A 12,157-nucleotide genomic window follows, 5' to 3' on the forward strand; every position below is an offset into this window, starting at 1 on the left:
AAAGGATACTGTCAAAAAGACACCAGTCAGGAGACCATCTGGGCTGGTAAGGAGTGCAAGATATGCCTTCTCCTACAGCTGCTGCTAAGGAGAGAGCAGCATTTCTAGAGACTTTGGAAGACAATAGGAATTCCTCCTATAATGATCTATGCACCAATGTGCCTTCGGAGACTTCCCCTGTGGTCTGTTTGCCATCAGTAGCACACTGGTGGAAACACAGCAAAAATATCTTGCTGCCTGTATGCAGCACTGTGTGTTGTGCCATGGGTGCTTCGGTGTCTGAGACACCCACAGCCATGAGAAAATCCCTAGCAAGTTCAGTGGTTGCCTCGCTGGGACCATGAGCGTGTGCCGTCTAAACTTTTTTCTACTTAGCGGTGAGGGACACTTTGACATCATCCCGGCCCCACAAGATACTTAAGGGATTATCACCCAAGCCATGCAGTGGTGTGGGAAGCCTGCCCCAGCAATGCCAGAAGCACTGCTACTAGCCACCTTAATCCCTGTGGTGGGAATCCAAGCAGTGCATTGGAAAGCAAGCAGATTGGAGCCCACAGTGTACCCCACCTGCTTGAATACAGGCTATGCTGTCGTAGGGAGAAACTATAAAACCACATGGCACTGGGAATGCTGTATACCCCCATAGGAATAAATGTGAGGATACCACACGCGGTGGCAGGGACACCTCCTTTGAAATAATGTTTATTTGCTGTGTGCTTGCATTGAAGAATAAAAGAGGAAATCTCCTTGGCCACCGCACATATAGCTGCGCACCCCATAAGCTCCTGACATGGCAAAGATTTGCATATTATTCTACCAGCTCCCTAGGATGGAACAGCGAATGAGCAAGAGAAATGTGTTGTTGGAGGGGACCCATCTCATAAGCAGCTGCATGCCTCCACAAGGCCCTAAAGTCGGGATAAATGTAACTGTAAAGTCTTCCTAGAAGGAGAACAGTGTACCCAGGAGGAGCAGGGCAGTCACTTGAACCATTCCCAGGGTTTAGCTTTAAGAGTGGTTTCTAGGTTTCCTGGTGTAAACGAATATTCATGTCAAAGGGTCCAGACCGTATATTTTATCAGTGTACAGCAATATAAAGTCAAACGGTTTCGGTTATTTATGATGAAAAGCCAATATCTTCTTTGTCATAATAAAAGCCAACAGTCTTCTGATTTAGGGGTAGGGTTTATCTGGTGATCTAATTCTCACAATGATTTACTCCCTAGTTGTTCTACACGGAAGGAAGGGTTCCAAAGTGCCAATTCCACCTGGAATCTCTAAATATTTCTAATTGTGTGTGTAGGATTTAGTTCTGTGTATGCATTAAGCAATTTTTCATTTTTAAAAGAATCAACACACTGACTGGACACAAGTTACTGAGTGTCATTTGTTGCATTACTGAATCAAAATTGAACTGCTCTGGATCCTACCCTGAGAGCCAAAGGCGTTTTTGGCCCTCAGTTGAAGGTTCCGCATAACTGCTGTTGTCATGTTACCTCCTAACCCGGATTTCTCATACACCCTTCTCTCAAATAGACCTTCTCAGTTTGATGTTTCGAGAGGATGTAGTGCAATTACACTTGTCAGTCCGAATGGTAGCCTAATGGAGTTGGTACAATTTGTTTCATTGAGGGTAAGAAGGAAGATGTACTTAGCAGTGTTGAACTTAAGTAGGAGAAAAGTAAATGTGTGCATGATAGACTGAACAGTATTGGGAAAGTTGCTGTAGATGTCGGAGACGAGCCTATGGTAAATTTGTCAGGAGCTGTTAACAAAAGGTTGTTGAAGGTTGAACCAGTGGAGGCTATGAATGAGTTTAAATGTAATGGATCTGGGCAATCATGAAACATGAAAGGATTGGCTAAAATACGCAGAGCAATAAAAACTACCTAGCAGAAAACTGATTCAGAATTTGTCTTAAATATTAATTAAACAGAACAATGTTTCAATGCCGATCATCCCAGCGGGATGGCTTTGTTTGAAGGAGAGCTTGTCTCACATGAACGGCCGAGTATAGAACGATTTCTTCATTGATCTTTTTTCTCGTTTTATTGTGGTTTTGTGTTTTGGTCTAGTGAAAAGGGGTGGTGTGTGATGTCTTCTGTCTTCCCTATAAAATGCTTCTTTGGTATTATTCTCGGAACTATATTGCTGTTACAGTTTGTGTGTTCTGGAATGTGGAGTGACAGTTGGGAGATGAGGCACTGCTTTAAGGTCTTGACTGTAGACAGGTAGTACTATTGTCATCAATGCTAAACAAACACAAAGAATGGAAAGGGGCGACCACTCGGTCCCCCCGAACGTATGGTTGGGTGCCCCGATCCTCCCGGGAAACCATTTTGGGCGAGGGGCGTGTCTCGGCTGGTATGCCCGAAGCGGCGTAGCCGGGGCGTGCCTTTTCCCGCCCAGGAGGGGTTGTCCTAGACACTTACACCGATGACCACGCCCAGTAGGCGTACCGGAGGAGGGTACACGCCCTCCCGCAGAAGAATAAATGAGCGGGAATCCGAAGAAGCGTCCTCTTGTTCCTGTGCTCTGAAGGCTGCACCCACTCGTTGCTCGTGAGCCCTCAACGGAACAAGCAGCAATTTTGAGAACTTATAATCCTTGTGTTTCTCTTTCAGTTACTCGAAGGCGGATAATCGAAACCATGGCTGGCAAGAAAGCAGGAAAGGGTTCCGAGACGGATAAGGTGCTACGCCTGTTGGTGAACCGGATGGCTGACATGGAGCGGAAACTCGGTCAAGTCCCATCGATCGGTCGAGGTTTGGAGGAGGTCAAACAACAACTGGCTGCGCAAAGCAATCCTGGTAACCCTAAGAAGGTAATAGGCCCGGCCTTGCCGGGAATCGTCCCCGAGGGTAGAGGGAAGCGGGTCAGGAGGAGGGCGGTTTCAGGGGAGGTTCGGATCCCAGAGGTTCCGGTCCCCGAGGTACCCCAGGCCACCCCTGTCACACCGGCAGACAACCCGGTACCAATTCCAGACGCGGGTCAACCGATCCCGGTAGTGATTACCCCCGCTAATGATGAAGATATGCCTCCTGAATTGGCCATCCAGTTGGCCGCATGGCTCAATAAAAAGGCAGGGGGGGCCAAGGCGCCCGGAGACACGGCCGAAGAGGCCAAGCTACTAATCCAGCAATTGCGGCAGTCGCGAGATGCCGCAAATGCGAATCTTCCTCTTGTTTCCCCACAGGTGACACCGGTGGGATCTGCAGTTGGTCTCGAGAAAACGGCGGGAACAACGACCGAACCGGGTAAGCTCGCTTTGCCAGTGGCGGGGGAGGGCTCGTTACCCTCAAGGCGGGAGAGGGTGGCACAGCACATCCCTATGGCCACCAAAGAGTTAATATGGGGAGACAAGTATGTCAATATGTTTTCGTTATTAACTGACCATCGCGAGATGGAATATGCTAAAACCCAGAAAGATTTGTGGCACCCAAGCGTGTGGCGCGCCAAGATGGCGGAATTCAGGGTGGATGAAACGATAACGAATTGGGCGAAGGCCTTTGCAATCTTTACTACAGTTATGGGGGAACGTAAACCCAAGGTGTTAACTGAACTGTCTTGCTATCAAACTCGTATTATGGATTTTTATGCAATGTATGAGGGAGAGGAATGGAAAGGTTATGACATGAAATTCCGAAAAGCGAAAGAATATGATGCCTCTCTGACATGGGACTGCCTCGACTCGGTCTCATGGCATAAGCAGCTCCTGCCGGGGGCGGCAGGTACATCCTCGCCGGGCGGGAGTGGGTCGGGGGCCTTCCTCCAAAAGCCCGTGGTGCCCTTTCGAGCAGGCGCCGGTATCGATCACCAGCCGAAAACCGGCGGGAATGGCGGCAAGCGGGGGGTCTGTTGGGGCTTCAATCGAGGCAACTGTAACAGACCGCAAGGAACATGTAGGTTCAAGCATGTGTGTGCGGGCTGTGGGAATTCCTCACACCCGGAGAGTTCATGTAGATCAAAAAATAACGGGGCGGGAGGAAAGGGAGGGTCCAAGCAGGAGTAAGGTAGAACGTTGTGACCAATTGCCTACACCCGTTGATCTCATGGCTATGACTCCTTGGTTAAACAAATACCCTGATCATGTCTCCGCTGGGGTGTTGAGGAAGGGATTCTTGCACGGCTTCCACATCCCGGCGGGGGATTTTCGAGGGAACTCCTTTTGTAAAAACCAGTTATCGGCGCAACATAATCCAAGTGTGGTAGAGCGAAAAATTGCAAAGGAAGTCAGCTTAGGGCGAGTGGCAGGGCCTTTTCATCGCCCACCAGTGGCGGATTTCATCTGTTCCCCGTTAGGGGTTGTCCCGAAGAAAGACCCAGGGGAGTTTAGACTTATTCATAACCTGTCTGCTCCAAGGGGTTCCTCGGTGAACGAGGCCATTGACCCAGTAGTCTGTTCGGTGCGGTACGCATCGTTCGATGAGGCCGTGGCCATGCTGAATCGCCTGGGCCCCGGGGCGCTGATGGCGAAATCAGATATCGAGTCGGCGTTCCGGTTGCTCCCGGTACACCCGTAGGATCAGCGTTTGCTGGGTTTTGCATTCCAAGGGAGTTATTACATGGATAAATGCATGCCTATGGGTTGCTCCATTTCTTGTGCCTATTTCGAAATGTTCAGTTGTTTTTTAGAGTGGGCATTCACCGAGGCCACAGGGCATAGGCATGTTATGCATTATCTCGATGACTTCCTGTTTTTGGGAGCAGCCGGCGATACGAAATGTGCGCAGGCTCTGCACGACTTCTGCATCCTCATGAGGGAGTTTGGAGTCCCATTGGCACCAGGTAAGACGGTTGGACCATCTACTTCACTGGAGTTTCTAGGAATTGAGCTCGATTCTGTGGAGGGATGTTTCCGGTTGCCGTTGGGAAAGGTGGCCAAATTTAGGGCTTCCTTGAAACTATGCCTTGGTAAGGAGAAAGTGACCCTGCACCAGTTGCAGCAAGCAGTGGGTCAGCTTAACTTTGCCTTGAGAGTGATACCAATGGCCCGCCCCTTCTCACGCTCTATTGCACAAGCTATGGTTGGTCTCAAAGAAGGACACCACCGTACGAGACTGTCTGCAGAGGTTCGCCAGGATATGCGCATTGGAACAAGCCGCCAGCGTCTTCAGATGAGCTAGGTCTGTGGACTGACTCGGCGGGGAGCGTGGGATTTGGCGCCATTTTTGGTAATCGACGGTCGGCGCAAACATGGCCGGCGTGGTGGCACTCCAGCGGTCTCACAAGTAACATTGGGTTCCTGGAGCTATTCCCCATTTTTGTTGCTCTGATGGCATGGCCAGACGATTTCAGAGACCGTTCAGTGGTGTTTTGGTCTGATAATATGACTGTTGTCGAATGCATTAACCAACAGGCAGCACGCTGCAAATGGATCTTGAGATTGTTGAAAAAAGTTGTGCTGCTTTGCATGAGACTGAATGTACAGTTCAGGGCGAAACATGTGCCGGGTGTACTGAATCATGCGGCTGATGCACTCTCTCGTTCACATATGCAGGCGTTCAGGGGTTATCTACCTACAGCGGACCTAGTGGCGGCACCATTCCCCGAAGCACTTAGGCTAATCGGTGCCCCGGATTACAAGACCTCGTGGCAGCAAGCTTAGCCCCCAGGACAAGGAAGGCATACGAAGGAGCGTTTTGTTCCTATTGCACATTTTTAGGTCCGACAGGGAATCAGAGCTGGGGTCAGGAGGAATCCTTCCTGGGGTTCCTGGTAGCACTGCACAGGGAAGGCCGATCAGCGGCAACGGCCAATAGGCATAAGGCGGCCATTTCATTCATGGCGCAGGTGCATGGCATAAAAGACCCAACGGGTTCCTTTTTGGTGAAAAAAGCCCTTCGCGGCTGGCAGCGCCTCGAGGGTCGCAAGCAAGATGAAAGGCGCCCGATTGGCTTAGATAGGTTGTCCCTACTCATAGCGAAACTAGACGAGACATGCTCCTCCCAATTCGAAGCAGTTCTGTTCCGGGCAGCTTTCGCATTAGCATTCCATGGGGCTATGCGGGTGAGCGAACTGGTCGCAAGGAATAAGAAAGACGTTGAGGGAGGCTTGTGCAGGGATCACGTCCAAATTAGGGGTGATTCGATGGTGGTCACGATAGCCAGGTCCAAGACTGACCAAGGGGCTATGGGAAATAGTGTTGTTTTGCAGCGCGCGCGAGGGTACCCCACGTGCCCGATAATGTGTATCGAGGAATACTTGGCACTAAGGGCGGCTACATGGGGGGGGAGTTTGCTGAGGCACAAGGATGGCACCCCACTGACGAGGTTTCAGTTCCAGAGGGTGCTAGCACTGACAATCGCTGCGGCGGGCATGGACCTGTGCGATTTTGGGACCCACTCCTTTAGGATAGGGGCTGCTACTGAGGCTACAGCCAGGGGTCAGAGTGCGGATGAAGTGAAACAGTTGGGGCGATGGTCCTCGAATTGCTTCAAAAGGTATGCGCGATTGCACATGTTGTAAAAATCAATTGACATGCACTCACGCTTCTTGTCTCTTGTTTTATTTACAGTTTCGCGAGCCTGTCACGCGGGGCGGAATTTGCAGTCGACCCAGTACCAGGAGACTAGCGGTCATGGACCACCGTCTAGAGAGAGAGTGGTATGGGTCGTGGGCCACTCATACGTGAGGCGCGCCAGGGATGTATTCAAAGCAGGTGACGCGACTCACGCAGCTGGGGAATACGGGTACAGAGTGGCCTTCCATGGGAAGGGCGGGCTCTGTGTTGACCAATTCGAGTCATTTGTTGAGGGTCTCTTAGGGCGGCAAAGGTCACCGCCATCTGTAGTCATAGTATACCTGGGGGGCAATGACTTGGTGACATTGGGTAGACGAGTGTTGTTTGAACAAGTTTTGTCTGCTGTTAGCTGGTTGGCGAAAAGAATCCCGGGGTGCACGATTGCCTGGTCCCACATGATTCCCAGGAAGGTATGGCAGGGGGGCCTTTCGGTGTCAGCACTGAACCATTCGGTGAAGAGGGTAAACAATAAAATTGGTAGATTGTTTCGCTCTGCGCAGTTGCATAGCATTCCTCATGGGTGTATTCGGGGTGATCACATGTATCTGAATGATGGGGTTCACCTGTCCCGGGAGGGGAATGATTTACTCATAGGAGACTTCATAGCATGGCTAAGGGGTTTGAGGAAGCATGACCTTTAGGAGGAGTTGGGGGGGCCGGATAGTCGGTCAACTATCCGGCCTGTGGCGGTAAGGTCATGATCGGTGAGCAGTAATTTCAAGGTCCCTAGAGGGGGGCGCCACCCAGAATGGATGGGAGCGCCCAGGGGGAGGCGGCCATTGGCCCCTCCCACGGGGAGGCGGCACCCACTAAGGATGGGTCGCCTAAGGGGAGATGGCCATAGGCCCATCCCAGGGGAGGAGGCGGCTATATGCCCCTCCTACTAATTTCCCGGGGGCCGGATATCCGCGACGGCGGATAGAGAGTGTGGGGATGGGGTGGGGAGTCCACGCTGTCCTTCCTACAGATACCTCACACGGGAACTCGGACGACCTTTAAGATGGCGTCGAGTGGAAAGGGGGCCTCCACCACGACAAGGGAAATTACAGTTGGCAATGAGGGTAGAGTCCTCTGCGCATGCGTCACTCACACCGTGAGGGCGAGAGTTTTGGTAGTAGGGATCTGACACCGGTTAAGACCTTGCTGTTGGCCCTTAATGCTAGGATGTACAATTTTAATTTAGAATGTATGCATTTGCAGGATGTTAGACTCGGCTAGGAAACCTTTGTATTAGTGATCTGTTAAGGTTAGCCAAAGAACATGTCTTCATCGAAATGTAATAAATGTAAAATTGTACATGATTATGAAACTTTTATTTAATGTTTTAAATTTTGTTTCATATTTAATAAATACGGCCGGGAGGGTGACTCCCTCCCGCCTTCCAAAAGTTCAAGCCTGCGTCCGACTTCCCATCCTTGGGGATTGTGTTGGGAGGGGGTAACGGGCATCCCGGCTATATGGGCTTTGGTTCAGCGCTTTGCTCATGATTGGATGGCTTTGTTGTCTATCTTGATTGTCTAATCCTGATTCATTATCATCTTTCCTTCCTATTCTTGTGATTTTCCCACCCAGTAGCTTTTCGGTCACACAGGGTTAGGACTGGCTTAGTTATATCCTTCCACTGCATGCTCAAGTGGACTCAGTTTTATTTTGGTTCAAGCACTGCATGGGAGCCAATGGTTCCCTCTGTCTTTTGCTCTCCCTCATGCACTCTGTTCACTTCCTCCACACCCTGATACTCCCTTCCTCGTCCTGTTGCTCATTCTTTTACCCATGTATTTTAATTTTCTGCTTTTTTTTGTTTCATATTTAATGAAGTTCAGCAGCTGCAATGTTAGATGTGTACATTAAAAATGGCCTCCTGCGTCATGATGTATGCCCATGCATAACAAATCATGACTAATGCATGTGCCCCAGGGGTCATCTTGGAATGGCAACTCATTCCAAATTTGCCAGCCACTTGTGTGCATGCCATCCAGGGAGGAAAAAAACAATTGTAAAGCCAATGGATCTGCATTTTAATTCTGCATCTATTGGCTGTGCCAGTGCTTGGTTTTTCTTTTTTGTCTAGAATCCTGTTACGCTGGTCGCCATTCCTGTGCACTTGAATACAGGAGTTATGTCTGGAACCCTTATCTCCGTGTCTGCCTCTAAACTAGTGTTATCTTAGGCAACATTGATGATGCATTTGTTAAACAATTCTACCCTTGTCATGCTGGTCTGGTAGAGTGTGATGTACAACATTATATGCTAGCTTTATATATATTTGCTTGTGTTTTGCAGAACTTTTAGAGGAATTTTTTCCACTGGTTGAAAGACTCGGGTTCGACGAAAACTTTATCGACATTACCGAAATGGTGGATAAGAGACAAGAAAAACAGCTCATTGATGACTATTCCAAAATTGTTGTGTCGGGTCACATATATAACAATCAGAGTGAGTCCTTCATTCTAATATACCCTCAGACATGGCATGAAATCTTAACAATAGTGTGTTTAAAAGTGTTTTAACAGTTACTACAAATATTTTAAATGAAAATTAGTAGTGTTTCACAAAAAGCATGTAATGTGCATTAAGTTTTTTTAGAAAAGTTTTTAAGGGGCCTGCTCACCGAAGCATTTATGATTACGACAGGTAGCACTATAGTTCTACGCATTTACCTACTCTTGCTTGCTGCTGTGAATCGCCCCCATCCAAACCCGGTTACTAAACATAGAACTTTGGCACAGTCCTTTCTATTTGTACTAATTGTGTATTACTATTCCCTGCGTATTCCCATTTTAAATGTTTTGTGGTCGGTTCACAAAAGCAAGTATGAATACTTAAATGTACTACATGAGTACTTCTTTACTTCAAAATCGCTTTGTGCAAAAGCCCCCTCCTAAATAGCCATTATTTGCTTCGTTTTTATGGGACAAATATTATGGGGTCGATTACGATTTGGGAAAAAACGCTCTGAATAGCCAGTCGAAGCCGTTCCCGTACGAATCGTACCCTGCAATGTCCCCCGTACGTACGACGAAGTACAATTCGTACCAGGAGCTGGACTCCGTACGAATCATACAGAGACCGTACAAATCAAATCCCCATACGAATCTCCCTCGGAACCCGCTGTACGCGACATCTTTACGGTTCGTGGCTGCTTTTTCTGACCCGGCAAGTACAATTCGTGCCGGGTACGCACCGTACGACCCTTTTTCTACGGGAGCTGAAAACAGCCGTAAAAGCAGAGTTCGCTCCGAAACAGGTTCTGAACGGCCCCCTCCAGTACGGTGCGTACACCCCATGATAGCAGTGGTACGGTGCGTACCCCTGCGATCACGGAGTGTACGCACCGTACCCCGCGATCTTGAGGTGTACGCACCGTACCCCATGTTCGCTGGGTGTACGGTGCGTACACCCTGCGATCGCACCGTACCCCTGCTATCATGGGGTGTACGCACCGTACGGTGTGTAAGAGATTGTGTGCTTTTCCATACAAATCGCCCTTACCTGACGTGGACCGTACGAATCGCGTCCTCCTACCCCGGTCCGGATCGTACTCGTCTGGTCATACGGCATGTGTACGAGTCGTACGGTTCACTGTTTCAGCCTTGCAATACGTACAGATGGCGACGATTCGGATGGATTGACGGAATACGGATCATACTACGCGACTCGGACGGACGGGTATGGCGATGGCTCCGGATGAAAATCGTACAGACTTTTTTTTCCAGGATCGAAATCGGCCCCTAAGTTTATTTTTAAATAATAACTGTTGGACTTTGCCCTTTTGGCAGGTTCACCCCGAAACTTTTTGCGTTCTCCTAGCCTTTTTCTGTAACCTAGTGTTGATGATTTTAGGCCTCTGCGCACTTTAGCACTGTGGTCCAGTGTAAAGTGCGTTATCTCTCTGTGTATGTGTGGTGAGACTGGCCTGCCCTCCCATAGGAATGCATGGGCGAGATGTGTGTCCCTGGTAGTTCCTGATATGAGAGGAGTGCAGGTGCGAGTTTATTATGTGCAAACTCGGGAGAATAAATGCTACGCAATGGTGTGCGCAGATTTATTGCGACTGGTGGAGACGTGCCACTTTTAGGAGTTGGCATTTCGGTGTGCAGTGTGTCTGCTTGCCTGATGTGAATTGCATCAGGATGGGTCTGCCCGGTGGTGAATAGGGAGATCTGCATGTAGATGGGAGAGAGGAGTTGCACCTGAGACCTGAATAGGGATGTGCCTTCCCTCCACAATACTGGCGCCACCTCCTGTGGTGTGTCTGATGTCCCTGGCCTGTCCTGTGAATAGAAGAGAGGGGCTGAGCAAAACAAAGTGCTCAGGAGCTCCCCTGAGCTAGTTGTATCTGGTTCCACCAGACCCTGCACCTTTTAGACAAAAGAAATGGTGTACATAAGAAGGGTCTGTGACCCCATGTAAATGTTCAGTTCTTGGAGGGTGCTGATCCTGCTGTGGCTGTGCTGCTGGTGCCCAGGGGGTGCTGCCATGAGGGCTTGACTCCCTGGGCCCTGCTTTGCCCCTTGATGCCTCCATGACATTTTCTTTGGACCTTGTGCTTTTGCTTTGGCCCTTGGAAGGACTCTCCTCTTAGTGCCTGGGAAGCGCTTTTATATTACTATCCCCTGGAAGAGGAGCTGGGGCTGTGCAGCCTCGCACTGCTGAGAGAGAGGCCCGGAGGAGTCCCGCTCCAGAGCCCGGAGGAATCCCGCCAAAGAGCCCAGGTGAGTGGGGCTCGAGTTACTTGGTGCCTGGTAGAGGCACAGAGTCAAGCGGCGCCGTCTCGCAGTGGACCGCCACACCCAAGAGGAGCATGATGGTTCTAGAGCCCCATGTGGCTCCCACCTTGGGCATTGTGGTGTCCAGAGCCCGCGAGGCTCCACCATGGGGGCATGTTTTGTTTCAGGAGCCAGTGCGCTCCCTGGGGGCATATTTGTTTTTAGAGCCTGCGGGCTCCAACTATGGGCATAATTATTTCGTGGAGGGCCCAGAGGGCCCATGCTTCTCCCCGTGGTGTGCCATAGTGGTGCCCATGTTTTTGGCAGTTATTAAGAGAGTCCCTTAGAGGGACAGAAGCAGCACAGTGGTGCCAGGCCTCATGTGGAGATGCCCAGCAAGTAGTGGGCAGTTGCAACGTTTAGGCCATTGATTTCTTTGGGGGACATGGATTGTAAGCTAGGAATGAGACACACTCCCTCGCCCTCATCCCTTCACAGCTGCGCAGCACTAAGTGGCAGATGCACTGCTTAGGTTTGCGCAGTAGAGCAATTGGATTCCGCCGCTAGGCAGCGCGCCCTGACTTTGGGGACACAGGGCATTTGAGCCCCTTTTCTGCGATGGCCAGTTGGCCAGGGAGACTAGGAGGTAAATAGGGTGCCAGGCCTTAATGTGATGTGGTGCTAGGAAATGTAATGTGTGTAGTATGTTTTACGCACCCTCTTTTATACCTCTAAACTTGTGGTTTATGATTATGAGGTTGTTTTGCATATCATGTGTTTATGCTAGTGAGATTATGTTTCACTGTGTGATTTATGCCCCTAATGTGAGTTGCGATTAGGGTCTGATGTGTTTAGACTTGTAAGAGGATTGCATAATGTGTTTATGCTGGTGAGGTTGACGCAGAATGTAATTTGTGCCTGATGG

General features: G+C 49.8%; 1 protein-coding gene across 2 annotated transcripts in view; it reads left to right on the forward strand.

Annotated features, from left to right (window-relative positions):
- Window positions 1-12,157, forward strand: part of POLI (DNA polymerase iota) — a 231,995-nt gene that overhangs the window by 40,805 nt on the left and 179,033 nt on the right. For both annotated transcript variants that reach the window (XM_086960401.1, XM_086960402.1), the window contains one exon: window positions 8,807-8,959. In XM_086960401.1, the coding sequence (XP_086816527.1) occupies window positions 8,807-8,959 (153 nt within the window). The remainder of the gene's footprint in view (window positions 1-8,806; window positions 8,960-12,157) is intronic.

This window comes from Lissotriton vulgaris, chromosome 3_1, assembly GCF_964263255.1.
Source record: "Lissotriton vulgaris chromosome 3_1, aLisVul1.2, whole genome shotgun sequence".
Taxonomy (NCBI): Eukaryota; Metazoa; Chordata; class Amphibia; order Caudata; family Salamandridae; genus Lissotriton; species Lissotriton vulgaris.